At 48.1% G+C, this 26,649-nt stretch overlaps 1 protein-coding gene across 3 annotated transcripts in view; it reads left to right on the forward strand.

Annotated features, from left to right (window-relative positions):
• Positions 1-25,526, forward strand: part of TMEM181 (transmembrane protein 181) — a 45,652-nt gene extending 20,126 nt beyond the window's left edge. Inside the window, exons 3-17 of one of the 3 annotated variants that reach the window (XM_073789795.1) lie at positions 2,839-2,894; positions 4,632-4,722; positions 6,021-6,142; positions 6,408-6,518; positions 14,996-15,076; positions 16,742-16,841; positions 17,346-17,500; positions 17,736-17,827; positions 18,807-18,864; positions 19,499-19,601; positions 20,171-20,222; positions 22,156-22,238; positions 23,182-23,271; positions 24,030-24,096; positions 24,522-25,526. In XM_073789795.1, the coding sequence (XP_073645896.1) occupies positions 2,839-2,894; positions 4,632-4,722; positions 6,021-6,142; positions 6,408-6,518; positions 14,996-15,076; positions 16,742-16,841; positions 17,346-17,500; positions 17,736-17,827; positions 18,807-18,864; positions 19,499-19,601; positions 20,171-20,222; positions 22,156-22,238; positions 23,182-23,271; positions 24,030-24,096; positions 24,522-24,600 (1,340 nt within the window). In that variant the 3' untranslated portion in view covers positions 24,601-25,526. Of the gene's footprint in view, positions 1-2,838; positions 2,895-4,631; positions 4,723-6,020; positions 6,143-6,407; positions 6,519-14,995; positions 15,077-16,741; positions 16,842-17,345; positions 17,501-17,735; positions 17,828-18,806; positions 18,865-19,476; positions 19,602-20,170; positions 20,223-22,155; positions 22,239-23,181; positions 23,272-24,029; positions 24,097-24,521 lie in introns of those variants that run through there. The other 2 variants (XM_073789796.1, XR_012324962.1) reach the window with 2 other exon arrangements.
• Positions 25,527-26,649: the final 1,123 nt, after the last annotated feature.

Here is a 26,649-nt window from a genome sequence, read left to right on the forward strand (position 1 = left end):
GGCTTCTGTCTGTATAACTCAGAAGACTCAAGTAGTTCTTTTGGAGTGTAGCACATGTCCTCATGGGTCACGGGCCTCACCTCTGGGCCTGCTGGGATGTGAGTCTAGTTATAGGTCTGGAGATGAAGAGGGGTGGGGGGCGGGTCCTGGGAGGATTAGCATCGTCCTACACGGCAGCTGCCTCAGTGGAGGCCATTGGTGTTCCTTAGGCGAAGCGGGGCTAATCCCACAGAAGGAGGTGGGAAGGCCACTTCCACCAGGAATGGGGAGAACTTCCCCTGGGGAAGGACTCATGAGAATTTAGTAGCTCAGTGTCCCCAGCTTCATCAGGATCTTCCTGCGCGTCCCCGGAACAGGATCCCTTCTCTCCCAGTCAGTGCAGTCACGTTAGCATCGGGACACCCTGCGAGGCTGGGAGTTCAGGGGTGTAGTTCAGCCAGTTGCTGGATGAGATTCCGGTTTGGTTTTCCTCAGTCTCAGCACTGTGGCCATAGGAAATAAGGGTCTCCTTCAGGGCACACATAGAAGCTTTCAGGTCGTGGGTGTGGCACTTGAGGTGGGAATTCAAATCCCTGAGCTCATCCTTTTCTTTCACCACTTTGTCCAGTGACATTAGGAGCAACCAGCGAGCCTCATTGCATTTGTTAGTTTTCCAAGAATGTTCTAAAGTATAGTAAACAGAGTCCTTTACCTCCTTGCTTCTCATAGTAAGTGGTTGATCAGGAGTATCTAATGGAACTGTTTTGCATATGTTCATGAACTATCAGTGCTCTCTTTACTACTGAACATATAGTCATTAGCATCTTTAATCAGATCAGAGAACCAATTCCAGAAACCCCAGAACCAGTATAGAATACTCACCCTTAACATGCTGTTCCTCTAGAACCACTCTTGGTACCAAAATCTGTGTTAGTCTGGGTTCTCCAGAGAAACTGAACCGATAGGAGATACAGAGAGAGAGATGGGGGTGGGTGGATGAGAGAGAGAGATTTTATTACAAAGAAGTGTGTCACATGATTATGGAGGCCGAGAAGCTGCACGGTTTGCAGTCGGCAAGCTGGAGACCCAGGAAAGCCGATGGTGTAAGTGTTCCTGCGTCTGAAGACAGGTGAAGACTCATGTACCAGCTTGAAGACCGAGAGCCCCGAGGAAGAGAGCAGATTCTCCCTTACTCAGCCTTTTGCTCTGTTCAAGCCTTCAGTGATTTGGATGAGGCCCACGCCACTGGGAGGGCAGTCTGCTTTACTTAGTCTCCTGATTCAAGAGGTAGTGTCACCTAGCAACACCCTCACAGACGCACCCAGAGTAATGTTTAGCCAGTTATCTGGGCACTGTGTGGCCCAGTCGAGTAGACACACAAGTCCTCTGCTCCTAGTTACTTTCTATAGTAAGGTTATTAGGATTTCAGAGTTCAGAGTGCCCAAGGGACCACTGGGTCAGTCACCTCGTTTTGCAGATGAGGAAATGAGGTCCAGGAAGCCTGTTAGCTGAGACTCGAGTCTAGACTTTCCTGACTCCCAGTTCTTAGTTCTTCCTGAGAAGCCAGGCTGCCTTACTTCCTGGAACTCCGATTGTGCACTCCGATTGTGAATCTGTTGGAAATAAGCCTTTCTGGGACTTCTCTGGTGGTGCAGTGGTTAAAATCCACCTGCCAATGCAGGGGACATGGGTTCGAGCCCCGTCCGGGAAGTTCCCACATGCCACAGAGCAACTAAGCCCGTGCGCCACAACTACTGAGCCTGTGCTCTAGAGCCTGTGAGCCACAACTACTGAGCCTGCGTGCCACAACTACTGAAGCCCATGTGCCTAGAGCCCGTGCTCCACAGCAAGAGAAGCCACCGCAATGAGAAGCCCGCACACCGCAGTGAGGAGTAGCCCCCTCTCGCCACAACTAGAGAAAGCCCGCGCGCAGCAACGAAGACCCAACGCAGCCAAAAGTAAATAAATAAATTTATTTTTTTAAAAAAAAGAAAGAAGCCTCTCTGTGGGTGCACGCCTCCTTCCTACGCAGTGACATCTCTGCTCAGCCTGCAAGAATGTGCCCCAGAGACACGCTCCTGCACTGGTTGAGGTTTGTACTCAGGTGTCTCCTCCTCCAAGTGGAGGGTGCTTGGCAACAGGCTGGGCGTGGCCACGGAGGCAGCCGGAACACTGGCGTCAGAAGCTGCGAGGGTTTGCTTCGGGACAAACCCAGTCGTAAATGAAATCAGGTTCACAGTGTTTCCTTTGACTACTTCTTTTAAGGCCAAAGCTCTGAAATATTACAGTATAAGATTCTATGAAGCTTGTTTATGTTATTTTGGGAAAAGCCTTGGTATATTGTTAGTATATATACTTTTTTTTTAATATCCTCAACTTAATAATTTGGAAGATTGGATTAATTGGACGAATGGATAAATGTGTCTTAATTTTTTTAGGAGAAATCTTTATACAAAATATATATAGATAGCGTCTGTGTCGTTAATGCTTTCTTGGATCCACGCCCTCCAGAGAGCCTTCCCAGAGAGCAAGGGAGGGGGTCTGCCCACATAGAGCCCCTTGGACATCGTGTGCGTTGCATGGGGTCATGTTGTGCTCACCTGTGTTGGGCGGTCAGCACATGCAGCAGAGTGGGTACTGTGTGCTTGTGTTTGTATGTTTTACACGTATATGTGTGTGTGTTTATGTATGTGCGTGTGTGTATATATATATATATATATATATACCTACCTTTAAAGATAGACCAGGGAAAAGACTGCCTCTGTATAATATATGAGTCTTTCTTGACATTTGAAAAAAGTCAGCATTAATTATCAATATAGTTATAACCTGCTTTTTTCTTTCCCTGTTACCCTTTAGGACCCAAAGTGATCCAGACTTCTGCAGCTAATTTTTCACTAAATAATAGCAAAGAGGTAAGACTGGGTCTAAGGGTCACTAAGAAATGGTCCTGCTTAAAGGGTCGTTAAGGTCAAACCTGTCCCCCTTGCCCAGCAGCTTGCTTCTTGGGCAGCACACATTTCTCACTCTACCGCCAGCTGCTGGCCTCTGGGTCCTTGTTTGCTAAAATTACCTTTTCTGCTGTAATAGTTCCCTCAGTGCTGAGAAAGGTTGGTGATGTTACCTCTTAGGGAGGAGCAGTTCATTTCCAAAGGCTGGTTAAGTCCTCCTGATTCCTCCTGTGCGCAAGACTTACTAGAGTATAAATTCTAACGATGCTCACTTAGGTTTCTGCCTCTTTTTTTATTATATTTGCCTACGTTAAGAAGTGGTCTTTTTGTCAGGTTTCTAACGGTAACAGTTTTTTTTCTAATGATCGGTAATTCTTGCATGAACTCAGTTTAAATGAAAAATCCTGTTTCTTTTCTTTTTTAAAAAATAAAATGTGCCTTGATTCTTCACCATCTTTAGAGAAAAACAGAGGTCCTTCCAATTGGAAAACTTTGGTTTTCTTTAATAAATGCTAACGTTTGTGAGAGCCCAAACAACTAAGCCTTTTCTTTTTCTGATATCGAAGTATCTTCATCTATAAACTGAAAGCAGTCGTCCCACATTCTCACTGCCTTGTAAGGTGTGCGGCTTAAATCTGATTATTTGACCCAATACCCCACCCCACCCAACCCCCGTCTTCGTTCTCCCAGCTCCCTGCTAAGTTTCCACCGCCAATTCTCAAAAAAGCAAAAGGAGAAAAATGTCCGAAAACTTACGTTTTGGGCCCTTGTTTGGCCTATCATCCCCCCCTTTTTTTTTTTTGGCATTTCTTTTTCCTTAACTCTCAGATGGAGGATCTGTTTGAAGAGGGGCTGCCATAGGGTTTCCTGACCATAGTTTGGTCTTTTCAAATTTCTGTTTCCGTCTCAGGAGGTAAGTCCTTTTTTGACACTGAAAATAGCAGCCGTCCCCCAGAACTGACTCACTTCCAAAAGGTGGTCCTCACTCCTGACAGGTTATAGATCATCCTCCAGTTGGTTGCATTGTCTTGGTGGCTTTGGGGCAAGTCTCCGGGCACAGGGAGTTTCACTGAGATCTGCCAGAAGCATTAAAACACAAAAACTACCCATTTACGTTCAAATGATGCTTGTCATTGGAGCTAGGATCGGGCTCCTCAGGCAGCTTCTTCTGTGTCCCTTGCTGTTAGGCACCGGTATTGTGTTTTTCAGCAGACACTGCAGAAACGTCACTGGCAATGTGGTCCCCCTCTAATTTTTCTCTCTAGGGCCGTTAAAGCTGAAAATGACAGATGTCAGTGACATGTCTGGCATATTGTTACTAAAAAAAAAAGATTCTTGTGAATATGAAAATATTTGTTGGTGTCCTTTATTATCTTATTATATGTATCATCACATGCACTTTAATTTTTTTCTCCAAGATGGCCTTTTCTTGGTATTTAAGTAGGTATATTGTCCCAAGGCTAACTGCTTTAGAAGTTTTCATGAGAGACAAGTGAATTGCAGCAGAAAGTTAGTCCTTTATTTTTTTGAAAGGCAGAATTTTACTTATATTGACTAAAGGAAAACTACATGTTTCTGTTTCAGAGCTAACACTCCAGCCTTTTGTGTAAATGTAGATTTTGTATGTTAAGGTGAGACATTGGGTAGACTCAACTGAAGAGATCACATGGATTTTTTAACTTCTTTTTCTTTTCGCCTCAGCTAAAGCCAGTTCAGATACTTTCAAACCCGCTGTCTACGTATAATCAGCAACTGTGGCTGACGTGTGTTGTCGAGCTGGAGCATTCAAAAGGTATGAAGCCTGACATTTTAGAATGACCTTTATTTGTACAGAGCACCATATCTGAAAGGTTTAAAGAGCTTTAAAATCTTTCAACAAGTGCTCAAAGATGGGTTATAACGTGGTGATTATTCTTTTAATACCAGCAAGTTGGGAGCCCCTTAAATGTCCTTCAACGAAAGTCATGTTGCAGCGCTCGAGGAGTACCCGTCATGGCTCAGGGAGCTCCCGTCGGCCCTCAGGGATACTGGACATCCTTCGGGATACCGGTCATCCTTCGGGATACCCGTGAAGCCTAGCTCCGTGGCTGCACAGGGTGGGTGCTGCAGCAGCAGCCTTTTCCAGTGGGCTTCTGGGAGAGAATTAAGTCCTGGTGTCCTAAGGCAATGGTTCTGTCCCGCAGGGACACTTGGCAGTGTCTGGAGACCTTGTGACGTGGCTGTCACAACTGGGGAGCAGGGAGTGCTATCAGTATCCAGTGGGTGGAGGCCAGGGATGCTGCTAAACACACTACAATGACAGGACAAATTCCAAACAGTAAAGGATTATCTGACCTCAAAATAGCCCTGGTGCTGAGGCTGAGAACCCCTGCCCAAAGCGCTCACAGTTATAATGACCTCGCTCTGTCCACCTAGGGCGACCCTGTCACGCACCCTCCCTGAGAACCGAGCAGATGCTCCACGTCGTTTTCTATATACTGTGATTTAGAGGAAGCACTTTGGTTGAAAGAATTTGAAAAGATAACCCAATGACTGCAGTAAATTAAGTGAAAAAAAATGCATATTACAAAAAAATTAACCTCTTTTTATAACATTTTAAAAAGCATAAATAAATTTGATATCAGTATATATTTGTGTGTCTAGAAAACAGTCTGGAAGGATGGACACAAACATGAAATTATAGTTTCTCTGGTTGTGGGATTATACATGTTTAATACCATCTTTATATTTTTGGTCTTTGATATTTTTAAGCAATGAGCATATAATCAGAAAAACAATGAATTATATAATCAGAAAAAATAAGAAACCTGTTTTTATTTTGGTATGAAGTTCAATTAAATTTTATATGGGAAATTAAAAAATAAAACTTTATTAGCCATGAAATATTTGTCCTTTTGTGAATGAAACTTGGGGGTGGGTGAGAAGCAAGTTCATGGAAGGGCTGGACTTGGCTGGCAAGTGTGAGTTTGGCAGATGTAGGGAGGCTGATGCATCACAGAACCTTCCCGGCCGACACACAGCCAGGCAGGCACTTCTGCAGGTGTGACGGCCTCTCGTGGTCTCTTAACACTGGATTTCTTTCTTTTGTAGAAACAGCTATTCAGACAAACTTCACCATGACTGTTAAGGTCGATGGTGTAGCTCAGGACGGGACCACCATGTTCATTCATAATAAAGTTCACAATCGGACGAGGACCCTCACATGTGCAGGGGTGAGTGCATTTGACTGGTCCGTGAAGTAGAAAGGTTCTAACGATTGTAGACCATGTATTATTTGTTTCTAACTATGTCCATTTGGGTCTTGCTTTCTAAGAGCTGGTTTTGGCTGGCATCTGAAGTTTTCTGAGCTTCTGGCAAGTTCCCTGGAGATGATCTCTTGGATCATCTGTTGTTGGAATGTGTTACTTCGTGGGTCAGTTGGTTCAAGAGTGAGTCTTGCTGGCTTTAAGGACACAGATCTTCCTTGTGCATTTGCAGAAATGTGCAGAGATTATTGTGGCTCACCTCAGCTACTTGAATTACACTCAATATACAGTGACTGTGGGATTCAAACACCTGAAGGAACGCATCAAGGAAATGAACTTCACCGTAAGTATACCAGCTGACCGCGGCGTTTCCGTGGCTCATTTGTTTAGCTTCCATTCTTTGTGGAATGACTGAGATAAATCACAGCATCGAAATCATGGTATTTTGGACAGTGGAAGACATGTACAGTTCTAAAAACTGTAGAGAAACCACAGTTTCTTACGTGTATGGGACCACAGCTGCTTCAAGAAACAGCATGGAATTGGAAAACCATGGTGTTCTGAGGTTTAGGAGCGAGAGTAGCCTTCCAGCTGGGAGGTAATGGAGAAGTTGCCAGGTGTACCCTCCAAGGAAGGCAGGACCCCCTTCTCCAGGCCTGTGAGTGGTCTTCAGACCCTGCCAGACCTCTTGGTGAAGGGTCCCTGCTCTCACGTGCCTGTCTGCCCCCAGTCATGCAGCTCTGATGGTTAGACTTTCTTGTCTCGTGTCCGGCTGAAATCAGCCTCCTTGTTCCTGCCGCTTGTTGGGAGTCAGAATAATCATCAGGGTGACTAGGGACACGGGTGTTAGATCAGCCAGAAGAACTGGGTTCAGATCCCAGCACCACCATTTACAGTTTGACACTGTTGCGCCTCTGTTTCCTTATCATAAAATAGCCACCCACCTCGTACAGCTGTGACTATTAAAGGGAGGTGCTAGTGGGTTCCTTTTTTAAATTATGCTTTTTTGAGATGTAATTCACACGCCATAAAAGAAGTCTATTAGTAGTCGCCTCTCATTTCTCCCTCCCCCAGCCCCTGGCAATCACTAATCTGCCTTCTTTCTGTATGGATTTGCCTGTAGTGGACATTTCATATGAATGGAATCATATACTTTGTGCTCTTTTGTGAATGACTTCTTTCACTAAGCGGTGTTTTCACGGTTCCTCTGTGCTTTGCTGGTAACGGCACTTCATTCCTCTTTTGCCGAATAATATTTCATTGTACGTGTGTGCTGCCTTTTGTGTATCCATTCATCGGTGGATGGGCATTTGGGTTGTTTCCATTTTTGGGCTGTTGTGAATAACGCTGCTGTGAACGTTTATACACAGGTTTTTATTTGGACAAAGGGGTCCCCTTTGCTGAGAGGTTGTGGTGTGTGGGAGCCCTCCTGCACCCTTACGGGCACTCCCACCTCTGCGATTTTCTGTGTTTCCTGGGAGGCCTCTGGAGGTCAGCTGGGCTTGGGGTCATGCCCAGCGCCTGCTCGTTGTGTGTGCTTGACAAATGGTAGCCGTTGCTACAGTCTTGCTACTTTTCTTCACGTGCTGTCTCTAGACTACCCAAAGCGAGTTTGTTTATTCTTTATCTGCCAGATCGCTCCGCAGGTGTTCGAAGATGGCTGTCTCTGAGGTCTTTCCTTTTCCTTCACAAAGCCCCGGGGGGGGGGTGGCTTCTGGGCCCCTAAGACTCCAGGTTTCCTCCCCATGGCCCCGAGTCAGTCTGGCCGAGAGGCGTGCCCCCCTGGGGAGGGAGCAGGTGGGCCCCCAGATGCCAGCTCCTCTAGAAGCTGCATCACCTGTCGGACCCCGCGGACTTATTCTGCTGTTCAGCCTAGTCTCCTTCATTCCTGGCTCCCGTGGTGGGTTTCTCACAGTTCAGACGCTACTCAGACGTGACCCTCTGCTCCTGAGTTTCTTCTCAGTGCTTTTAGCTCCTCCCCAGACTCTCCGGATCTTTGAGTTTGAATCTGGATTCTGTTCCTTGTTGTGCGAATGATTTCCTCAAACTTTGTCTTCAGAAGATCTGATTAGCATTCTGCCCGTGTCCTCAGGTTCACGATGCAGAGGTTGAACCCAGATGGGGCCTCAGACAGATGCCGTGAGCTCAGGCACTCTTCGGACTCATCTTGTGATAACATCTGTGCTTTAGACTTTGCTATTTCGCATCCTTCTGATTGGAGAATGCAGGTTTTCCCCGCGAGGGCTCTTTCCTTTCTGTCGTCTTTATAGGAACGTCATCCCCTACAAGCCCTTTATCAAAGTGCTCAGCAGTTTTCCCCACGGGCTTTACCTCGCCCCAGCCCTATTATGTGGGCTTGGGCCACTGTTTTGTTTGTTTTTTTGTTTTTTTTTGGTTGTTGTTGTTTTGTTTGTTTTTGATTGTGGTTCTCTCCTTCCATCTTTTGTATCTGTTTACATTTCCTCTTAAACTTATTCCTAAATAATTCGATACATGTTTCAGATAAACCTGGTTCATGTCATGCCGCCCTCGCTGGTCGAAGGCAGGCCATGTGATCTCATCTTAGGGCTCGGTAAGGAAGTTGCCGTCAGAGCAGCTCTCCTTGAACGATGCCAACGGTCAGAGCTTCGTTTTGATAGCTGTCCTCAGCATCCACAAAGCTGAGACGTAGGACCCTCGGGGCTTGTGAGGGACGTCACCTGAGAATTTTCTCCATCTTTGGTACATTTCTGTATTCCCGGTAACAGCAGAGGGCCTGGCAACAGTTAGGTTTGTAATTGAAGAATAACAGCGTAGCACTTCACCAAATAAGAAATTCACATGGCCAACAAACCTTTGAAATGCAAACCAAAACATTAGAGAATACAAGAAGGAATGTCTTTTTTCTAAAGCCTATCAAACTGGCAAATAGTCCAAACACCAACAAGAAGAATCACATCTAGCGTTGGTGAAATGTAAGGACACAAGTTCTCATACGGGTTAACGGGGTGTAAATTGGTTGAACTTTGGGGGCCAGTTTGGCAATGTATCAAAGCCTATATGTGTATGTTCTTTTCGACCTAGTAGTTCTACTTCTAGGAGTTTATTCTAAAGAAATAATTAAAAATGTCCACACAGATTTATGTTCAACCATGTTCCTCATAGCAGGAAGTTGGGAGAAATCTGCATTTCAGCAGGAATGTTCTGGTTAAATAAATAAATTAGTTCTTCTGTGCCTGTGAAAATCATAAACTGCTCACAGAGTAGGATAGATAGCACAAACCACATACTGATTTTTTTTTAAAAAAAGAAAAGTACATGAATTAAAAGTGTTAATTAAAATTTTGTATTTTAGAAAACTGAAGACCATCTCTGGGTGGTGGGGTTAATGTTTATTTTCTTTTTTTCCCCTCTATTATTTATTTATTTTTTTTTTGCGGTACGCGGGCCTCTCACCGCTGCGGCCTCTCCCGTTGCAGAGCACAGGCTCCGGACGCGCAGGCTCAGCGGCCATGGCTCACGGGCCCAGCCGCTCCGTGGCATGTGGGATCCTCCCGGACCGGGGCACAAACCCGTGTCCCCTGCATCGGCAGGCGGACTCTCAACCACTGCGCCACCAGGGAAGCCCTCCCCTCTATTTTTAATAATGAGCTTTTATTAATTATATTTATAATCAGGAGGGAAGATTATTTGTTTTTAAAAAAAGCAACTGGTGTTTGAAGAGGAAGTCTAAGATACAGTCCAGCCGTTCACTCCGAGAAGTTCAGAGCTACCTGAGAGTCCCGAGTTCACATAATGCCTACAGCTTGTCTAGAGATGCATTGAGCCACTAGAGAATCTTATGCAAAGTGTTTCTATATCTTATAAAATTGCTGTTGAAGGCAATATCCATTATGCTGTGAGCTGTCATCTAAACCTTCAAACAGAATTCCTTTGACCATTTGTTTTAACTCCTTTTATTAGAGAATGAAAGCTGTATAGCTCCTCACATTTCTTTTGGTATTAGCTGCTACAGATCTCTGAAAGATGTTTCATGCTGAATTGTAGTAATTACTAGCATCCTGGCATGGGTTGCTGATATAATTACCCTCTTTCTTTACTGTTTTACCTTTGAAAAATCCTTCAAAATGGTTTCTGTCTAGTCGGGATTTTTATTATAAACTACCTTCCTTCCTTTTTGGAAGCAAACGAAGTATAATGAGTACATCTTTAGAGTATCTTAGTGACACTATTACACACCCACCAGAATGGCTAAAGTGAAAAAGGCAAAAAAATGTCAGAGTTGGCAAGGATGTGGAACTGCCAGAGTTCTCATACCCTGCTAGTGAAAGTGTAAATTGGTGCAACGGAAATGCATAATATATTGACTAAAAGACTTATATTTAAACCCATAGGCTTGGGTCCATTCAGTGACCGCTCTCCTGTTAGGGCGCAGGCACTGACCACTGCTTGACAGGATCCCTGTGGACCGTTGCCCTCCTGGCCCCAGCATCACTGGACCCACAGCTACTGGAGGGCCGCTGTCTATGCTGTCTGTAGCGGAGGGGCTGGGGCCCCGTCCTCTGAGCTTCACGCCTTCTTCTCGGGCTCACTTTAGGGAAAAGAAGGACTTTTCAAACTCTTGGCACCAGTGAACGGCAGATGGAGCTGTGAGGCCGCTCTGGCCTCGGCGGGGCACAGGTGCTTCTGCTTAGCAGCTGCCGGCAAGGGCAGCCTCCTGGAGGGAGCTCCTGTGTGGCAGTGGTTTCCCTACAGCAGAAAGGGCAGGGGAAGGGCCACAGGAGCAAGTGAGACTGGCCCCAGCATCACAGTGTATTGAGCACCCACTGTGCGGCAGATCCCAGCCCAGGATCCAACTGGGGAAGCCGGGGTTTAACGTTGTCTTCCTTCTTCACCCCAACTCCTCATCTTTCTCCTCCTTTCCCCCTGTGAACTCACATTTTAGAACTATTGGGCTGGCCCAAAAGTTCGTTCGGGTTTTTCCGTAGGATGTTACGGAAAAACCCGAACAGACTCTTTGGCCAACCCTGTAAAATGCATGTTTTAGGTTTAGCTGTTTATTTATTGAGTAAAGCATTGTTTTCTAGTGCTAATTTTTGAAGTGAGCGAGTTGATTATTTTGTGCTCCTCTGACAGAATCCTAAGACTGAATCCCCCCTCCTTCTGGGGAGTCCATGGTTATTTTCTTTCTTAAGAGTTACAGTCCCTTGAGGGTAAAAAAATACGTACTTTCTTCACTGTTACTTTAAACATATTTTGTGAGTCTTTTCTTGATGGTAACACTTCTTTTTTCTCTTCTTGATCATGCCTTAAAATCTATAACTAAGATATGTATTATACTTTTTTCTTTTTGAATATTATGTTCACATCAACACTCCCCCCATCATTTGCTCATAATCACTACTGTGATCGTTTTGTAAATGATACTGTTGTAAAATGTAAACAGTATAGCAATAATCATAATAGCTGTAGTGTTTGGGATTTATAATAGCAGCTATTATTTACTGAATATTTGCTCTTTGCCAGGCACTGCACTAAACTTTTTATGTTCATCCTCTTATTTAAATGTTATGATTGTTATGATAATTCTTCAAAGTAGCTATTTTATGGAGGAGAAATCTGAGGTTTAATGAGATTAAGTAAATCCGAATCTCTGACTTTACAATTCATATGATCTTTTTTTTTTTTTTGCGGTACGCGGGCCCCTCACTGCTGTGGCCTCTCGCGTTGGGGAGCACAGGCTCCGGACACGCAGGCCCAGCAGCCATGGCCCACGGGCCCAGCCGCTCCGCGGCATGTGGGATCTTCCCGGACCGGGGCACAAACCCGTGTCCCCTGCGTTGGCAGGCGGACTCTCAACCACTGAGCCACCAGGGAAGCCCCATATGATCTTAATTACTATGATTTCCACTTTCCCATTAGCATCAATTGTTAATAGTTCTGCTTGCATTACAAATTCGTTTGTATTTTTTAGAATTTTATGTAAATGGAATCATACAGTATGTTTGGGTTCTTGCACTCAGTATAATTACTTTGAGCCTGATGAATGATGTTGGGTGTATCAGGAGTTCATTCCCTTGTGTTGCTGCAGGACACTCCCTGTGTGGATACAGCACAGTTAGTTTATCCACTCACCTGCTCATGGATATTTAGATTGTTTCCAGTTTGGGGCTGTTATAAATAAAACTGCTGTGAACTTCCGTGTACAAACCTTTATATGGACATGTGCTTTCACTTCCCTTGGGTAAATACCTAGGAATGGGATGCTGAGTCATGTGTCAGGGGTCTGTTTGGGACGTTGACAGACTGGGTTCAAGGTGGCTGTATTGTCTCACATTCCCATCAGCGGTGTGTGAGGGTCCCAGCTGCTTCACATCCTCATCTCGTCAACACTCGGTAGGGCAGTCTTAGTTTTGGCTGTTCTAATAGGTATGTTAGTGGTATTGCATTGTGGTTTTGATTTACAATACTTTGAAAACATTGGTCTTCTGGTTTGCATTTTTTGACAAGAAATCTATCATCCTGTCTTTGTCCTCTGTAACAGTTCTCCTCCTCTCCAGCCCCCTCCCGCCACTTTTAGGATTTTTCTCTTTTACCTATTTAAGCAGTTTGATCGTGGGGTTCCTTGGTATACTTTTCTTCGTATTTCTTGTACTTAGGGTACATTGAGCTTCCTGGATTTGTGAGTTTATAATTTTCAACAAATTTGGGAAAAATTTGGCCAATATTTCTACAAATATTTTCTCTGTCCTCCTGCCTTCTTCCCGCCAGTAGAAACTTGAGGACTCCAAATATACATCCACTAGGCCACCTGAAGTTGTCCCACCGCTTACTGATGCCCTGTTCATTCTTCTCTCCGTTGCATTTTAAATGGATTCTTTCGCTGTCTTCATGTTTATACCGTCTGTGATGTCTAATCTGCTGTTGATCACCCTCCAGGTCTCTGCTTCACGTGTGCAAACTCTCCTCTAGCTTCTTGATGTCCTTATCTACTAATGCTGTCGTCTGCGATTTCTGGGTCAGTTTTGATTGATTAGTTTTCTTCTTACCATGTTTCATATTTTCTTGCTTTCTTTACACGTCTGGTATTTTTGATTCAATGTCAGACATTATTGATTGCTAGAGTTTTGTGTTCTGATAAATATCCTTGAGCTCTGTTCTAGGATGTGGTAACGTTACTTGGGAACAGTTTGTGCTTTTCAGGCCTTGATTTTAAACTTTGCTGGGTGGGACCAAAGCAGCATTGAGTCGAAGGCTAATTCTTCCCCACCACTGAGATAAAAGCGCTTGGAGTACGCTCTACAATATCCCTCTGATTGTGCATTTTTCTTACTGTTACTGGCCTTCAGTGAGTGCTAGTGATCCTTTTAGGGATTTTCCCCTGGCCTTGGGTGCTTTACTCACTGTCATGCGCAGATCAGTTATTCAGGTGAAGACGTGGGGAGGGCGACATTTGGCACATGGCCGGAGCTTGCTCTGTACCTCTGTTAGTGCTCTGTCCTGTGAGTCACAGCCGGTGAGCTGTGTCCCTGCACTCACAGCGGTGTGTTTGCGACTCCGAGACCACTGGGCTCTGCTCGGGTTCCCCCAGGGCTTGGGGTGACCAGAGGGTGCACCTGTCCCCCATCAGCTAGAGATTATGGCCCTTCATTGCCTCGTGTCCAGGGTCTTTGTGTGTGTGTGTGTGTGTGTGTGTGTGTGTGTATGCATTTAACGTTTGAGGCAAATAAGGTGAATCTGGTGTCTTTAACTCTATCTGTTGCTCTGTCTGTTACAATTTTTAAATTGCTCAGATGATTTTAATTCACTGCATTAAAATGATGGGGCTCCCTAGCCCAGTGCAGTGCCGTGTCCTGGGGTCTGGTGATGAATCTGGCTGGTAACCGAGGTGGGAAGGGCTGCCTTCCACCTGCTGTCAGCACGTGGGGCCTCATCCTTGCTCTGTTAGCCATGCACTTGGTATGAGTGAGACTACTCAGCACAAGAACTGACAACCGTAATTCCACAGTATTTTTTTTTTTGTCTCAGATTCATATCTATACGTTTCACTCAGTCTTTTTTAGAACATCATACTTACATTTTTGCGTTGTTTAAAAATCTATTTCTTTTCATGGAAAGCATGGCTTTTTCTAATAAAGAGATTGACAGCATTGATCTTTGACAGATTTAAAAGCCAAATGCTATTACTATTATTACAGAATAATTTATCTGCCAGATTCATCATTAGTATGCCACCAGTTAAAGCTATTTTCAACTCTTGGTACAAGGTGTGTGTTCTTTAATATAAAAATAAAATGTACTAAGTGTTAAAGTTTTAGAACATGTAAGAAAGTGTGAGAGAACATTTTAAACTACCTGTAGTCTCACATTTAGAGATAACTATTATTAATAATGTGGTGGGGACTTCCCTGGTGGCGCAGTGGTTAAGAATCCGCCTGCCAATGCAGGGGACAGGGGTTCGAGCCCTGGTCCAGGAAGACCCACATGCCACGGAGCAACTAAGCCCGTGTGCCACAACTACTGAGCCTGCATTCTAGAGCCCGTGAGCCACAGCTACTGAAGCCCATGCGCCTAGAGCCCGTGCTCCGCAACAAGAGAAACCACCACAGTGAGAAGTCCGCGCACCTCAACAAAGAGTAGCCCCCGCTCGCCACAACTAGAGAAAGCCCGCATGCAGCAGTGAAGACCCAGCACAGCCAAAAATAAATAAATAAATAGAAGACATTAAAAAAAAAAGAGTATTCCATTGTATGGGCACACCATATAAAAATAAATAAATAATGTGGTGTACTTCCTTTTAGATGAATTCTTTTCAAATTGTTTTCCTGCTTTCCATTGTAGTGGAAGACTTACGACCCTGCATTTTCCCACTTGGAAATTTGGTTCCGATTCGTCTTTGTGGTGCTTACCTTCATTGTCACTGTAAGTACCGTTCACCTAGCAGATTATGTCAGAATCCAAACACGGGCAAAGTTAGTTCGTAAATTATGGTTATTAGAGTGCGGGAGGTCCACCTGAACTCTGAGACACTCCATCCAGTGGGCCGACCTGATGGTACTGAATAGTCTGTATTTCTACTGGGGTGCTGTGCTGCAAGAACGCTGCGGTATCTTCAGTAAGTAAGCACTGCGTAGCGTCACAGTAATTACAGGTCACTGACTTGTAAGTGAATTCTCATCGGTGTGCGGTGAGAAGTACCATTTAATCCGTGTGGAGGGATTCTGCCTCGTTTGAATGACCTTCTTTGAGTGCAGATAAAGCCCGTTCTTGGCTTTTACATTTGGAAAAGTGGACCAGACCTTTCAGGCTTTGGGCTCTTTCAGGAGAGTGCAGATGGGCTTTGGACGTGCAGGCTTTCGGCCCGTTTGAGATCCGAGGTCTCTGTCCACTGGTGCACCGTGTCTTTGGAGGGTGGTAACCCACAGAGTACAGGCAGTCCCCACGGAGGCCCAGCCAGTGAAGGTGGGAAGTTATAAATTGGAGGAAAAGGAAGTGTGCCCGGAGGGTGGTATCCTGCCCCCGTCAGCTGCCTGCCCTGTGCTGACGCGGAGGGAGTGACGTTTAGGACGTCCGTTCTTGGCAGTGGTGGTCGCTCCAGTTGCCACCCCAGGAACTTGTTGCTTCGCAGACTAACTGTATGCACAGAAGGACACAGGCTCACAGGGGGCGTGTGAGGGAAATGCCAGACGGTGGTGATCTGGGTGTGGCTGGAAGGCAGGACACGGCCACGGAGTACCCTGAGAGCTGGGATGGCCAGGGCCTCCCCTGGTGAACTCACTAAAGGAAAGTGGAAAACTGCTGTTTATATTTGGTCAGAAATCCTTGCTGTTCCTTGAAGGATTTCTGTTGCCTGGGATTCTGCTGCCGTACTCTGGGGCCCAGAGAACTGGTACCCAGGGCCCCATGCTCTCAAACAAGAGAAATGGGCCTGATTCTGACAGACAGACTGGGGGAGATGGTCCATCAGCCCAGGAAGTCCAAATTGCTTAGGAAATTATTGGCTTACGTTAGACTGCAGAGAAAAACAAAACGACTCCAGGCTTAAAAATCACAACTTGTGTGATGTTTTAGAGTTTAAAGAAAGCTCTCCCATGGGCCACTGCCCCTTCAGGGGGGTGTTTGAAAGAAGCACATCGTGTGACCGTGGTTGTGTATAAGCCTCATTCCTTGGCTTTTCCTCTGGGAGCCCTGGTGCCTCCCTAGAAGCTGGCGTCATCTGTGAAAGTCGCACCTCTGGGAGCCTGTGGCCTGTGCCCGGGGAGGTCCTTCCCTGCGGCTCAGTGGGAGCCGGCCTGGTAGAAGCAGCCTGCCCAGGAGGAGGCTGGGGGGCCAGGGGGGTTATGGCCATTGTATTTCTCGTCACCTCCTGCCCCTGTGGGAACAGCCATGACCGTCTTATCGAGGCTCCTTTGCAGCAATTCACCATCTTCTCCCAGTTGTCACTGGTGGTCTCAGGGTCGGTTCAGCAAGGGGTTGGCTCATCGGGTCTTGGCTGGCACTGAGACCTTTGATTTAGGAAGACAGACGTAAGGTGATGCTCGGCGGGGTGGGCAAAGACGGTGACTGGGGGCCTGGTCTGGTTCACAGTGCCTGTTTGCTCACTCCCTCCGGAAGTTTTCCATGCGAGACTGGGGCATCGAGCAGAAGTGGATGTCCATTCTCCTGCCTCTGCTGCTGCTTTACAACGGTAGGTACCATTTTTACTTCGGCGCTTTCCCCTTTAACGTTGAAAGCTGAAAGGCATCCTGGGGATGGCCTGGGGGCCCCTGAAGGAACAGGTGGTAACGCCGTGCGGCCCGAGGGACATTGCTCCAGGACGCGGCGGTGCCTGCAGCTTTCCCCCTGCCTGGAGGTTAAAACCCGGAAGGGCCGCGACACCGTCTTGGGACTTGGCTGAGGGTGGCAGCAGTGCTGTCTGCCTCTCGTGCCCTGCTGCAGAAAGCATCTGCTTCCAGAGCTGCAGTGCCGGGACTCCCAGGCCTGCGGGGAGGAGCGGCTGGCACGAGCAGACGGCGCTCAGTACTCGTTCCTGGAGCAATCTGTTCTTTGGCTTTTCGGTGTTTTGAAAAACAAGACAGCCATTAGTTCGCTAGCTTCCCCATGGCTCTGGCCGGGGGGGAAAGCGATCATGAGCTCTGCCCTCGCACGGGGCCGGGTGCCCTGCCGGGTGCTGGCAAGTCTGCCTTCCCAGGCCTGTCTGCCTTTTGCCTTGCAGACCCGTTCTTCCCCCTCTCCTTCCTGGTGAACAGCTGGTTCCCGGGGATGCTGGACGACCTCTTCCAGTCTGTGTTCCTGTGCGCGCTGCTGCTCTTCTGGCTGTGCGTGTACCATGGGATCCGGGTGCAGGTGAGCCGTCAGCGCTTCCGGGGGGAGTGGGGGACTCAGTCCTTCTGTTCCAGACTCTGGTGATAACCTTAGGGTGAACTTGTCCTTGGGAACCTGCCTTCAGCCTCATAGTCAACAGAAGAGTGTGTGCTGTGTGGAAATGATGGGCGTATCTATGATCCGTTGTGGTCTGTGAAGGGGTAATAGTTTGCTAGAATTACTAACTTCTCTATTTCTTTCTTTTTTTTTTTTTAAGGGAGAAAGGAAGTGCTTGACTTTCTATTTGCCCAAATGCTTCATTGTTGGACTATTGTGGTTGGCCTGTGTTACCCTCGGAATATGGCAGACGTGAGTAATTTTATTATGTGTGAAACTTCAGTCTTGGAAAGCATTTAACAAGGTGGACAGACCCAAAGCTGACTGTGTTTTGTGAACTCACCCAGAAAGGAATCTGTCACCCAGTGTTTCATGATTTGGTAGTGTGACTTAAACTGAGGGTTCATTTCTGCTTGAATGGCATGTAGAGATGGACACGATTCTTCTAGTCTAAGGTGGAAAACGAAAAAGACCACGTCTTTTCAGATTTCTCCTTTGGAGAGGCAGAGACTTCATTTGTAGAATGACGCTCAGGTCGGCTCCTGGCTCTCCAGTGTCCCCAGGTGTTTTAAGTTTCTCCTTTGGCTTGTGTCTTTAAACCTCCCCATCCTTATACCAGCTCCCAGCGTTGATCCTTAGTATTTTTGTCCATCTGTGAAATGGAACCACCGCAGAAGCCTAACGTAGTAACAACCTGATTCACCCAAGTAGGATCTTCTGCAGAAACTAGTCCCATCTCAGGGGTATGATATTGGCACCTGGCACAGTAATGATAGGACTCAGCACACGTCTCCGCTTCCCTCTTCCCACCCGCCTGTCGTCTCAGCAGCCCGGTGTCATTTTGAAATGCGCTTCATAGAAGTTTATGTTTACTTCTCTTGCTTTCTTTGTGTGCTCATCTATTTCCTGGTGCCCATATATGCCGTTGAAAAGGTGCCTGGAAAACAGCTCTTAAAATGGAAAGAGAACTAGTAAAGGGATTTTCTTAATGATAAACACTGTACTTCACACTACTGTTGACTGTGGACAGTAAGTCTAGCAGTGTTGTGTGCATTTTCAATAGGTAATTTGGGATTTCTCATAAATTGAGGATTACTTTTTAAAAATCTTTTACTGTTGGTCAGCAAGTAGTTGATGTTAGTAAGTTTTTTAAAAAGCCAAGTGAGAGAAAGTGTAAAATAAAAAGTAAACTAATTATTAACCTATTTTTTTAATAACATCATATTTCTAGAATTAATGAATTACATGATCCAATGTACCAGTATCGAGTTGACACAGGAAATTTTCAGGTAAGGATTGTTAATGAAGCCAGAGGAATTTTTTTTTAACTGCTGGCTTAGAAAGTCGCTGGATTTTGTAACTTAAATTGTGCTGTTGATACAAGCTTGCCAGCTGGTTATGCGGCAAAGTCCACAGGAAGTTCATGTGTGGTTTAGACCCATTGTCTCCTAGGTGATCTAGTTCAAGCCCTCATTTCACAGAAAAGAAAACCAAGGTCCAGAAAAATTGAGATCCAGGCCTGGATGCTTTCTTGACACATAGCACTGTCTTCCTAAGCAGGGCAGGGAGCCAGGCCCTCATCCCGGGGAGACAAGTAGGAGCCGCTGCCGTTTATTGAGCACCTGCTACGTTCCAGGCCCCACGCTCGGAGCTTTCCGTGTGTCATGCAGGCATTGGCGCGTCTGACGAGCAGGGGCCGGGGTGTCCTCCTGGGGTGAGCTGGCCACCTGCGCTCGCAGAGAGGTTGAGCCGGGCTGAGGACAGTCAGAGCGGCAGCAGCGTGCTCTTGTGTTGCTCTAGGCTGTGGCCTTCAGGGCTCCGGGTCCCGCTTAGAAAGCTCTGGCTTTCCTGCTTATGCTATCGGAGGGAGAAGCAACACCGAGACCCTGTTGTCATTCAAGTGCCCGTCTGGTTTCGCTCCAGGGAATGAAGGTTTTCTTCATGGTGGTGGCCACCATGTACATCTTATACCTTTTGTTCCTGATCGTGCGGGCCTGCTCCGAGCTGCGTCACATGCCTTATGTAGGTAAGCGCTGGTCTCAGACCCCCCTGGTGCAGGGCTGCCTGCGTTGGCATGGGCTGGGGGGAATGACGGCCTGACCCAGAGGGCAGACCCAGGGGCTGGAGCAGCGCCTTCAGCCCCAGGGAGCCCAGGGCTGCAGGGGTGGCTCTGGGCCATTTGGACAGTGCTTCGGGCCAACGCTGGAGGGAGGCCTGTGGGGTGGAAGCCAGCTGGGGCCCCAGGTGCCAGTGTGGCTGTTGGAGCTGCCTGGATCCTTCTGGAATCGCACCTTACAAAGTGGCAGGGGTGGTTTTCCTCGTCCTTGAATCGAAACAAGTCACCTGATGTCATAGGATCCTTTCCCCCAATCTGTCACAAGCAAATAATAGTGGCCACGGCCTCGCTGGGAGACCCTCCTGGCCTCCGGGGAGGTGAGACAGCATTTCTCCTGGGCTTCAGGTACTAACAGCTTTAAAGTCCAGAGGGAAGAAGGGTTTTGTTCAGAAGGTCTGGCTTTATTTTTAATATCTCTGGGATCAGTGGAATTTAATTCCAATTTGGTGATTTAATGGGCGTATTTACTTCTTTTTCAGATCTCAGGTTGAAATTTTTGACAGCATTGACTTTTGTAGTACTTGTCATTAGGTAAGAAGACTTTATTTCTTAAAAGAAGCAAAATGTGGGTTTTTATTTTACCGTCATGAATGTCTTTCTCCCGTTTTATGGGGTTAATTTTAGGGTGCTTCTAGCCATCTGTGTCCACTGGTGTGAGGCCTCCCCCCCGGCAGGGCCCTGAGCGTGTGGTGGCTGAGGGAGCACGTTCTGTTGTTCGCGCCAGGGGAGAGAAGAGCTTGGCGAAGCCCGCGGCCCAGCGCTGCTCGGGTTCCCCCCTTGCTCTGACACGTGCCCTGGAAGGCAGCAGACGCAGTAGAGACAAGTCAGAGAGTTAGAATCCTGGGTGACGTGCTTGGCCCCTGGGGTCCTTTTGCTGCCCCAAGGACAGGACTGTAAGTGGGCATCGTTGAAGCACACACGCTGCTGCCCGAGGGAAGCGGGCAGGAGATGCCGTGCAGCAGAGCGGGTGCCGAGGACTCTGCCGGGTCCGCGGGCTGGCCCGAGGGAGCGCGGAAAGCCGGCTCTTTGATGAATTCCAGATGATTGCTTGCTTGTTTCTGGTGTGTCGCTTTCTCCTAAAATCAAAATCCCGACGGGGAATCACATCTAGTTACCTGCATTGCTTTCTCGGTTGTTTGGATGGCAAATAAGTGGCTCTCAAGCCCTTTCCCTGGTGGGAGCCAGTCCGGGCTCCGAGTGGCCGGCTTTCCACCACTGCGCTGGGGTCCCGGCCTTGTTGGATGGGGGATCCTGGAGGCATCTGGGTTCATTCACCCGGCCCTGGAGGAGTTGTGTGCGTCCCTCACCAGAGCATGTGAACTTGGCCTGGTCTTCAAAACGAGCTGGTTTTATTCAGCATCTAAATTCACCTGAGAACAGAGGTTCCCGTGTTGTCACTCAGTCTCTCTGCAGCCCTTGGTGCAGCCTCACGTGCACACCCTCACCTCCTTTTACACGTCAGCAGCCCTCACCTCCCCTCACACAGCCTCGCCCTCAGGCTGCCCCAGTCCACGGGCTGGGAGCTGCCGTCTCCTTGTGGTGACCTCTGTACGTCTGTCTAGAAGTTGTTATGCTTTGGGGATCTTCCTTCGTCTGCGTTTCAAGGGGATTCATTCGTGCAGCAGATACCCAGGAAGTACCTCCACTGGTAACTGGGCAGACAGGCTCCTCTCTGTCCGGCGGGGAGGGCAGTGATACAAAATTTAAAGACAGCCTAAACGCCGTAATGAAAGCAGAGGGATGGACGATGGCAGGAGGGCCACGGCTGCTGTACGGAGGCTCGTGGGGGACGGCTCTCTGAGCAGGGGGCCTGGGGCCTGAAGTAGGACCCTGAAGCCTGGGCTCAGGGACAGCAGCGTCGCAGGGCGTGAGGACGCGAGGGAGGGTGGCCACCGGGAGGTCAGGTCGCCTCGCAGGCCATGGTGAGGAGTCTTCGGTTCCATTCTCAGTGGTGGGAACCCTTCGCAAGGTTTTAAGCCAGGAGGTGAAGGGACCTGGTTCACATTTTATTAAACTGTCTGGCTGGAGTGGAGACTGGACCCCAGGGAGGGGAAGTGGGCTCCCCAGTACCAGAACCGTCTGTCGGCACGTGCGTTGGTGGGCAGGTGTCGGACAGGTATGTGAACCACTGCCCGGTGGGGGGAAGAGGACAAGACGGGCAGACTGTCCCCCGGGGGCTGGTGGTCTGTTGGAGGAGATGGTCCAGACGGCACAAACTGGGTAAGAGCAGAGGGGGAGCACGTGCCCGGGGACCTGGACTCGAGGCTGCGACGGGGGCTGTGTCGGCCGCTGCTGACCTCGTCCCTGGATCTGAGACCAGGAGCCCAGTGGAGGGGCTGTGTGCACGTGTACGAGTCTCCACGCAGATAAAATCAGGACTAGACAGTAAATGTGGCAAGTTATGTGCAGCCAGTGCTGTATCTCGGTATGTTTTTATGTACTGTCCACCCCCCTTCTCTTTCAGCATCGTCATCCTTTATTTAAGGTTCGGAGCACAAGTATTACAAGACAACTTTGTAGCTGAACTGTCAACTCACTACCAGAATTATATCCTTTCGTGGGAAGATGTCGGGCGTCAGGCACACACCCCGGTGGGGTGGGTAGCGTTGCAGGCCTGTGAAAGTCAGGAAGAGGCATGCCCTGGGGGCCTCACCCCCGTCCGTGTGAATGAGAGGCCCAGGGGCCCCAGCGCCTGCCCCCACCCTCCACGCCCCCCTCTCCTCTCTGTGGGGCAGGGACCGCAGCGGGTCCACTCACCATCCAAGCCTCGGGTCAGGCCAGGGCTGCCCACCTCTCCCTCTCCCCAGATGGCATCCCTTACCGAGTCCCAGATGTGTCCAGCTGCAGTTGACACCTGTGTCTCCGGGCAGGGCTTGTGAGCAGCGGGACCTCCTTCGAGTCCCTGAGGCCCCGCTGCCTTGGCAGTAGGCTCCTCTTTCGGGTGCATAATCGGTCAAGTGTGTGCCTCCCGCTCCCGCCTTCAGTGATGGCATCCATCAGGAGAGACCTTGGGGTTCATCCCTCACGTCTTGGCTTCCTTCCGTGGGGCCTCTTCTCTTACATCCTTAGAATCAGTGCATGATTTTTCACGTTTTTGTGACTGAATTTCACACAGTGCTTTTATCAGGTTCTCACAGGGGCGTGTAATTCAGAAAAGATTAAAAAGGACTAGCTTGAGAGTCTGGATCCAGTTCTTCCTTTTATTCTTGACTCTCCTTCCTGCCCTTTGCCTGCGACTTGCTCTCATCAGGTCCTGCCACCTCCAGAGGCGTCCATGGAGAGGAGAGGGCGCGGTCACCTGTGGTTTCCAGGTGCCCCTGGAAAGGCACTGTAACCTCCGGCGTGGGCCTGCCCCGTGGTGCCCGATGTCTGGGCGTGGCCCCCGGGGTCCTGCCTGCTGCTTAGCAGTCACTGACGGTTGGGGGAGGGGCCGGCTGACGTGTCCAAATAGACGGTTCCCAGCTCTGCTGCTTCCCTTGACCAGTGTCACCAGCTGAATTCTTATCTTTCTACGGCCTGCTGAACTTTTACCTCTACACTTTGGCCTTTGTGTATTCGCCCTCGAAGAATGCCCTGTACGGTAAGCCGCCGGCCAGGGTCGCTGACCAGGGAGCTTGGGCAGCAGCTCCGGCCCCGCCTTCCCAGCTCCCTCTTTAGCAGAGAGACCAGGCGGGCTTGGATAGTGAGCCCTGAGCTGCAGGGGGAGCCCAGCAGGTGCTGTGTCCTTACAGCCCAAGATGCAGGAACGGAGTGTGTCCGTGGGTCCTGACACGAGCGTGTCCGTCAGCCCCGCAAAATAAAGTCTGTTGGAAATGAGTGCCGTGACCTTCAAAAGAAAGCCAGACGTACACCCCGCCTCACCTCCCAAAAGAACCAAACCAAAACAGCCCTCTTGCCCCGGGGTGAGGAGAGTGAGAACTCCTGGGGCCGGGACGGCAGGGCCACCTGGCTGCCCATGGATGGGCTCTCAGCACGTGCACAGAGGGTCCGGGCGGAGGTGACGGCTGACGGGCTGTGGACCAGCAGCTGTGCGCAGGCCCGGGGCGGGTGGGCACAGCAGGCAGACCAGGTCACCCGGCCCTGCTCCCAGTGAGGACCTGCGGGACCCTGGGGTGCGGGGAGCCCGCCCGCTGGCTGCTCCAGGCGGCCCTTCCCCCCAGGCTTCCGCTCAGTCTTCCCGCGGCACCCCCCGGGGGACAGAACGACCTGTCCGGCTCACGCAGGCGGTGAACGGGGAAGCGTGGATTGGAATCCAGCCCTTTCTGACTCCCACCCTTCTTCTAGAACAGCATCCTGCCTCTCTGGGCTAGTGACGTTCAAATGCTTGTTGGTTTTCAGAGTCCCAGCTGAAGGACAATCCCGCCTTCTCCATGCTCAACGACTCGGATGACGACGTGATATATGGGTAAGTCCCCACCTCTGCCGAAGGCTGCCCCAGGGCGAGCGCTCAGCCTGCTTTCGCGTGTTTACCGGAGAGGCTGGTGACCATTCTCAGACGATTTCAGAGGTATCATCGGTCTCTTTCATCTGGGAGAGTCATGTGATCCCCTGGTTTTGTGTTGTCATGTTACTCAGGCTTAGGTGGGTAGTGGCCCTTCCTGCTGGACACCTGAGTGAGTGGTGACCACAGGAAGAGCAGTTCTTTTCTGGAAGAACAGACACACTGGTGATGGGTGGGGCCGGAGGGGTGGGAGAAATCAGCTGGTGACAGAAGTGGAGAGAGCAAGGCTAGGAAACGGGCTCTTGTTAGGACGGCGGGTCAGTGTGAAGAGGAGAATAAACCCAGTGCTGTCGAAAGCCGAATGGTATCAGAGGCCTCTCTTGTAACAGGAGCGACTATGAAGAGATGCCCCTGCAGAACGGCCAGGCCATCCGGGCCCAGTACAAGGAGGGGTCTGAGAGTGACTGAGCCCCCGTGCCTGCTTCCTGGCCTGCCCTGTACCTGCCTGAACGCAGACCTCTCTTACAAGCAGAGATTTCCTGATCCTTATTTGTTTACATATTTTTGAAAGGGAAACCAAAACTGAGGACAAATTTAAACATTGGGCCAAATTTACTGTTAGACTGACTGCATTGATTTGGGAAGAGAGCTCTGACAAAGTTTCAGCCGCCAGATCATGTTTCAAAGATTTCATATGGGAGGTGGCTGTTTCCAGTGAGCAAGAAGTTACTGCTGTTTTTAGTAGAGAGAATTATGTACTTAAAAAGAAAATTTACTCATTCCAAGTTCCTGGAAAGCCCTTAGGAATAAGGTCCATAGCATGGGGGTATTCCTCTGCTCCCTTCCTTTCTTCCCTGCCCCGTGGTACGAACTTTTGACCCTTTAAACCCAAAAGGAAGCCTATTTCTGTGGCTGCCCCACGAGGGCAGTCCTTCCCCACCGAGTGGCCTGTGCTCTGGAAGATCACGCATCTCAAGCGATGGGTAACTTGTGTCGGTTGCTGTGTGAAATGTGTGGGGAAAGGGAGGAGGGTGGGCAGGTCCTAGCCCTTCACTGCCACCAAGGCAGAGCTGCTGTCTTGGAGTTCTGAGGAGCGTTCCATAAGGCTCGTCAGGAAAGGGTAAGATGATTGACAGGTTGTCAGCTCCCATGGGAAGGGTCTTGTTGCCAGAGTTTTCTAAGGGCCTGTGTGCACACGTGAGTAATGCGTGTGAGCGTTCCATCATGAATATGAATGATGTCCCTGTGCATAGAGACATCATGCATATTCATGGGGAGGAGGGTATCCATTACAATTCCAGTAAGCAGGAGCTTCTGCAGCTCTGTCAAAGATGATACCTTGTAGCGCTCTATTTGTTTTGTTTTTTTAATAAAAGTTAAACAAGTGATTGGTATACTCTACTACAGATTTGTTATTGCCAAAAAGTTCTTCAGCTTCACATCTGGAAACTAGACGAAAGAAGGTAAAACATTTTAGGTGGCTTACGGAGGAACATCTCTGGGGAGAAGGTAACTTGTTGGGAATCATTCCGGCCCTGTGTGTCTCGCATGGTCGTCAGGTAAACAGATGAATTGCTCTGTGTAAGAGCCGTCTGGAGCTGCTGTATCTGTGGCATCGTAGAAGGCCCTGGAGATTTCCAGTTCCTTTTTGTCAAAGACTAATTATAGGAGGTAGAGCTATCTCCGCTGCTTTTCGTTTGGCATGCATAGTAATCTCTCTCTTGAATGGGTTACCTGTGATCATTGCAGACATCCTGATTGATGCCATCTCGGCAGACACAGAGGTATGGGACGTGATTGTTCTGCTCTGCAAACAGCTCCCGCACTTTCTTCACATATACATTAACTCTCCAGTTACCATTCAGAGCTAAAGGTTATATTCCACTTTAGGTAGTGCTGGGACCTTAGAGAGGTTCATGAGAGACTATTCATCATGACTTCATCTCTTTCTTTTTAATTTAAACTTTAACGATAATGCACCTTTAACATGGACTCCATTTATATTTGTTTTTAAAACCTTGTAAATAAGAAAGTCTGAATTAAAACAGTTGTATTATTGCAAGGGTAATTCAAGTTCACATGGTTTTTACATTTGCTGCAAGGATGTGATTAATTTTTTTTGATTCTGTGTATTCAGAGGTATTGAAGAAATTTTCTGTTACCAAATTTTACAACTTCTATTAAGACTAAGTAATTTTATGTAAATTGATGAAAACTTACTTGTGCTGATTAATGTATCCTAGTATGATATAGTTTCCAAGTTTTAATCATTATAAAATAATTGTCCATAATTTGGAATGCTGTTATTTATCAGTAAATGTATAGTACTTGAGGCATTTAGCTGTACACATTAGGTGCATTTGAAAACTTATCCTCATCCTATAGTGTAATTGTTAACTGATGACTGAATCGTCATCCTTTGATTCTTATTGGCATCAAATCAGTGAAATGAAAAATATGGGAGTATTTATTTACTTTTTGTAACTAAGTTGGAAACGAGGAAAAGTTACAAAAGAA

Source organism: Tursiops truncatus, chromosome 12 (genome assembly GCF_011762595.2).
Source record: "Tursiops truncatus isolate mTurTru1 chromosome 12, mTurTru1.mat.Y, whole genome shotgun sequence".
In the NCBI taxonomy this organism is placed as follows: domain Eukaryota; kingdom Metazoa; phylum Chordata; class Mammalia; order Artiodactyla; family Delphinidae; genus Tursiops; species Tursiops truncatus.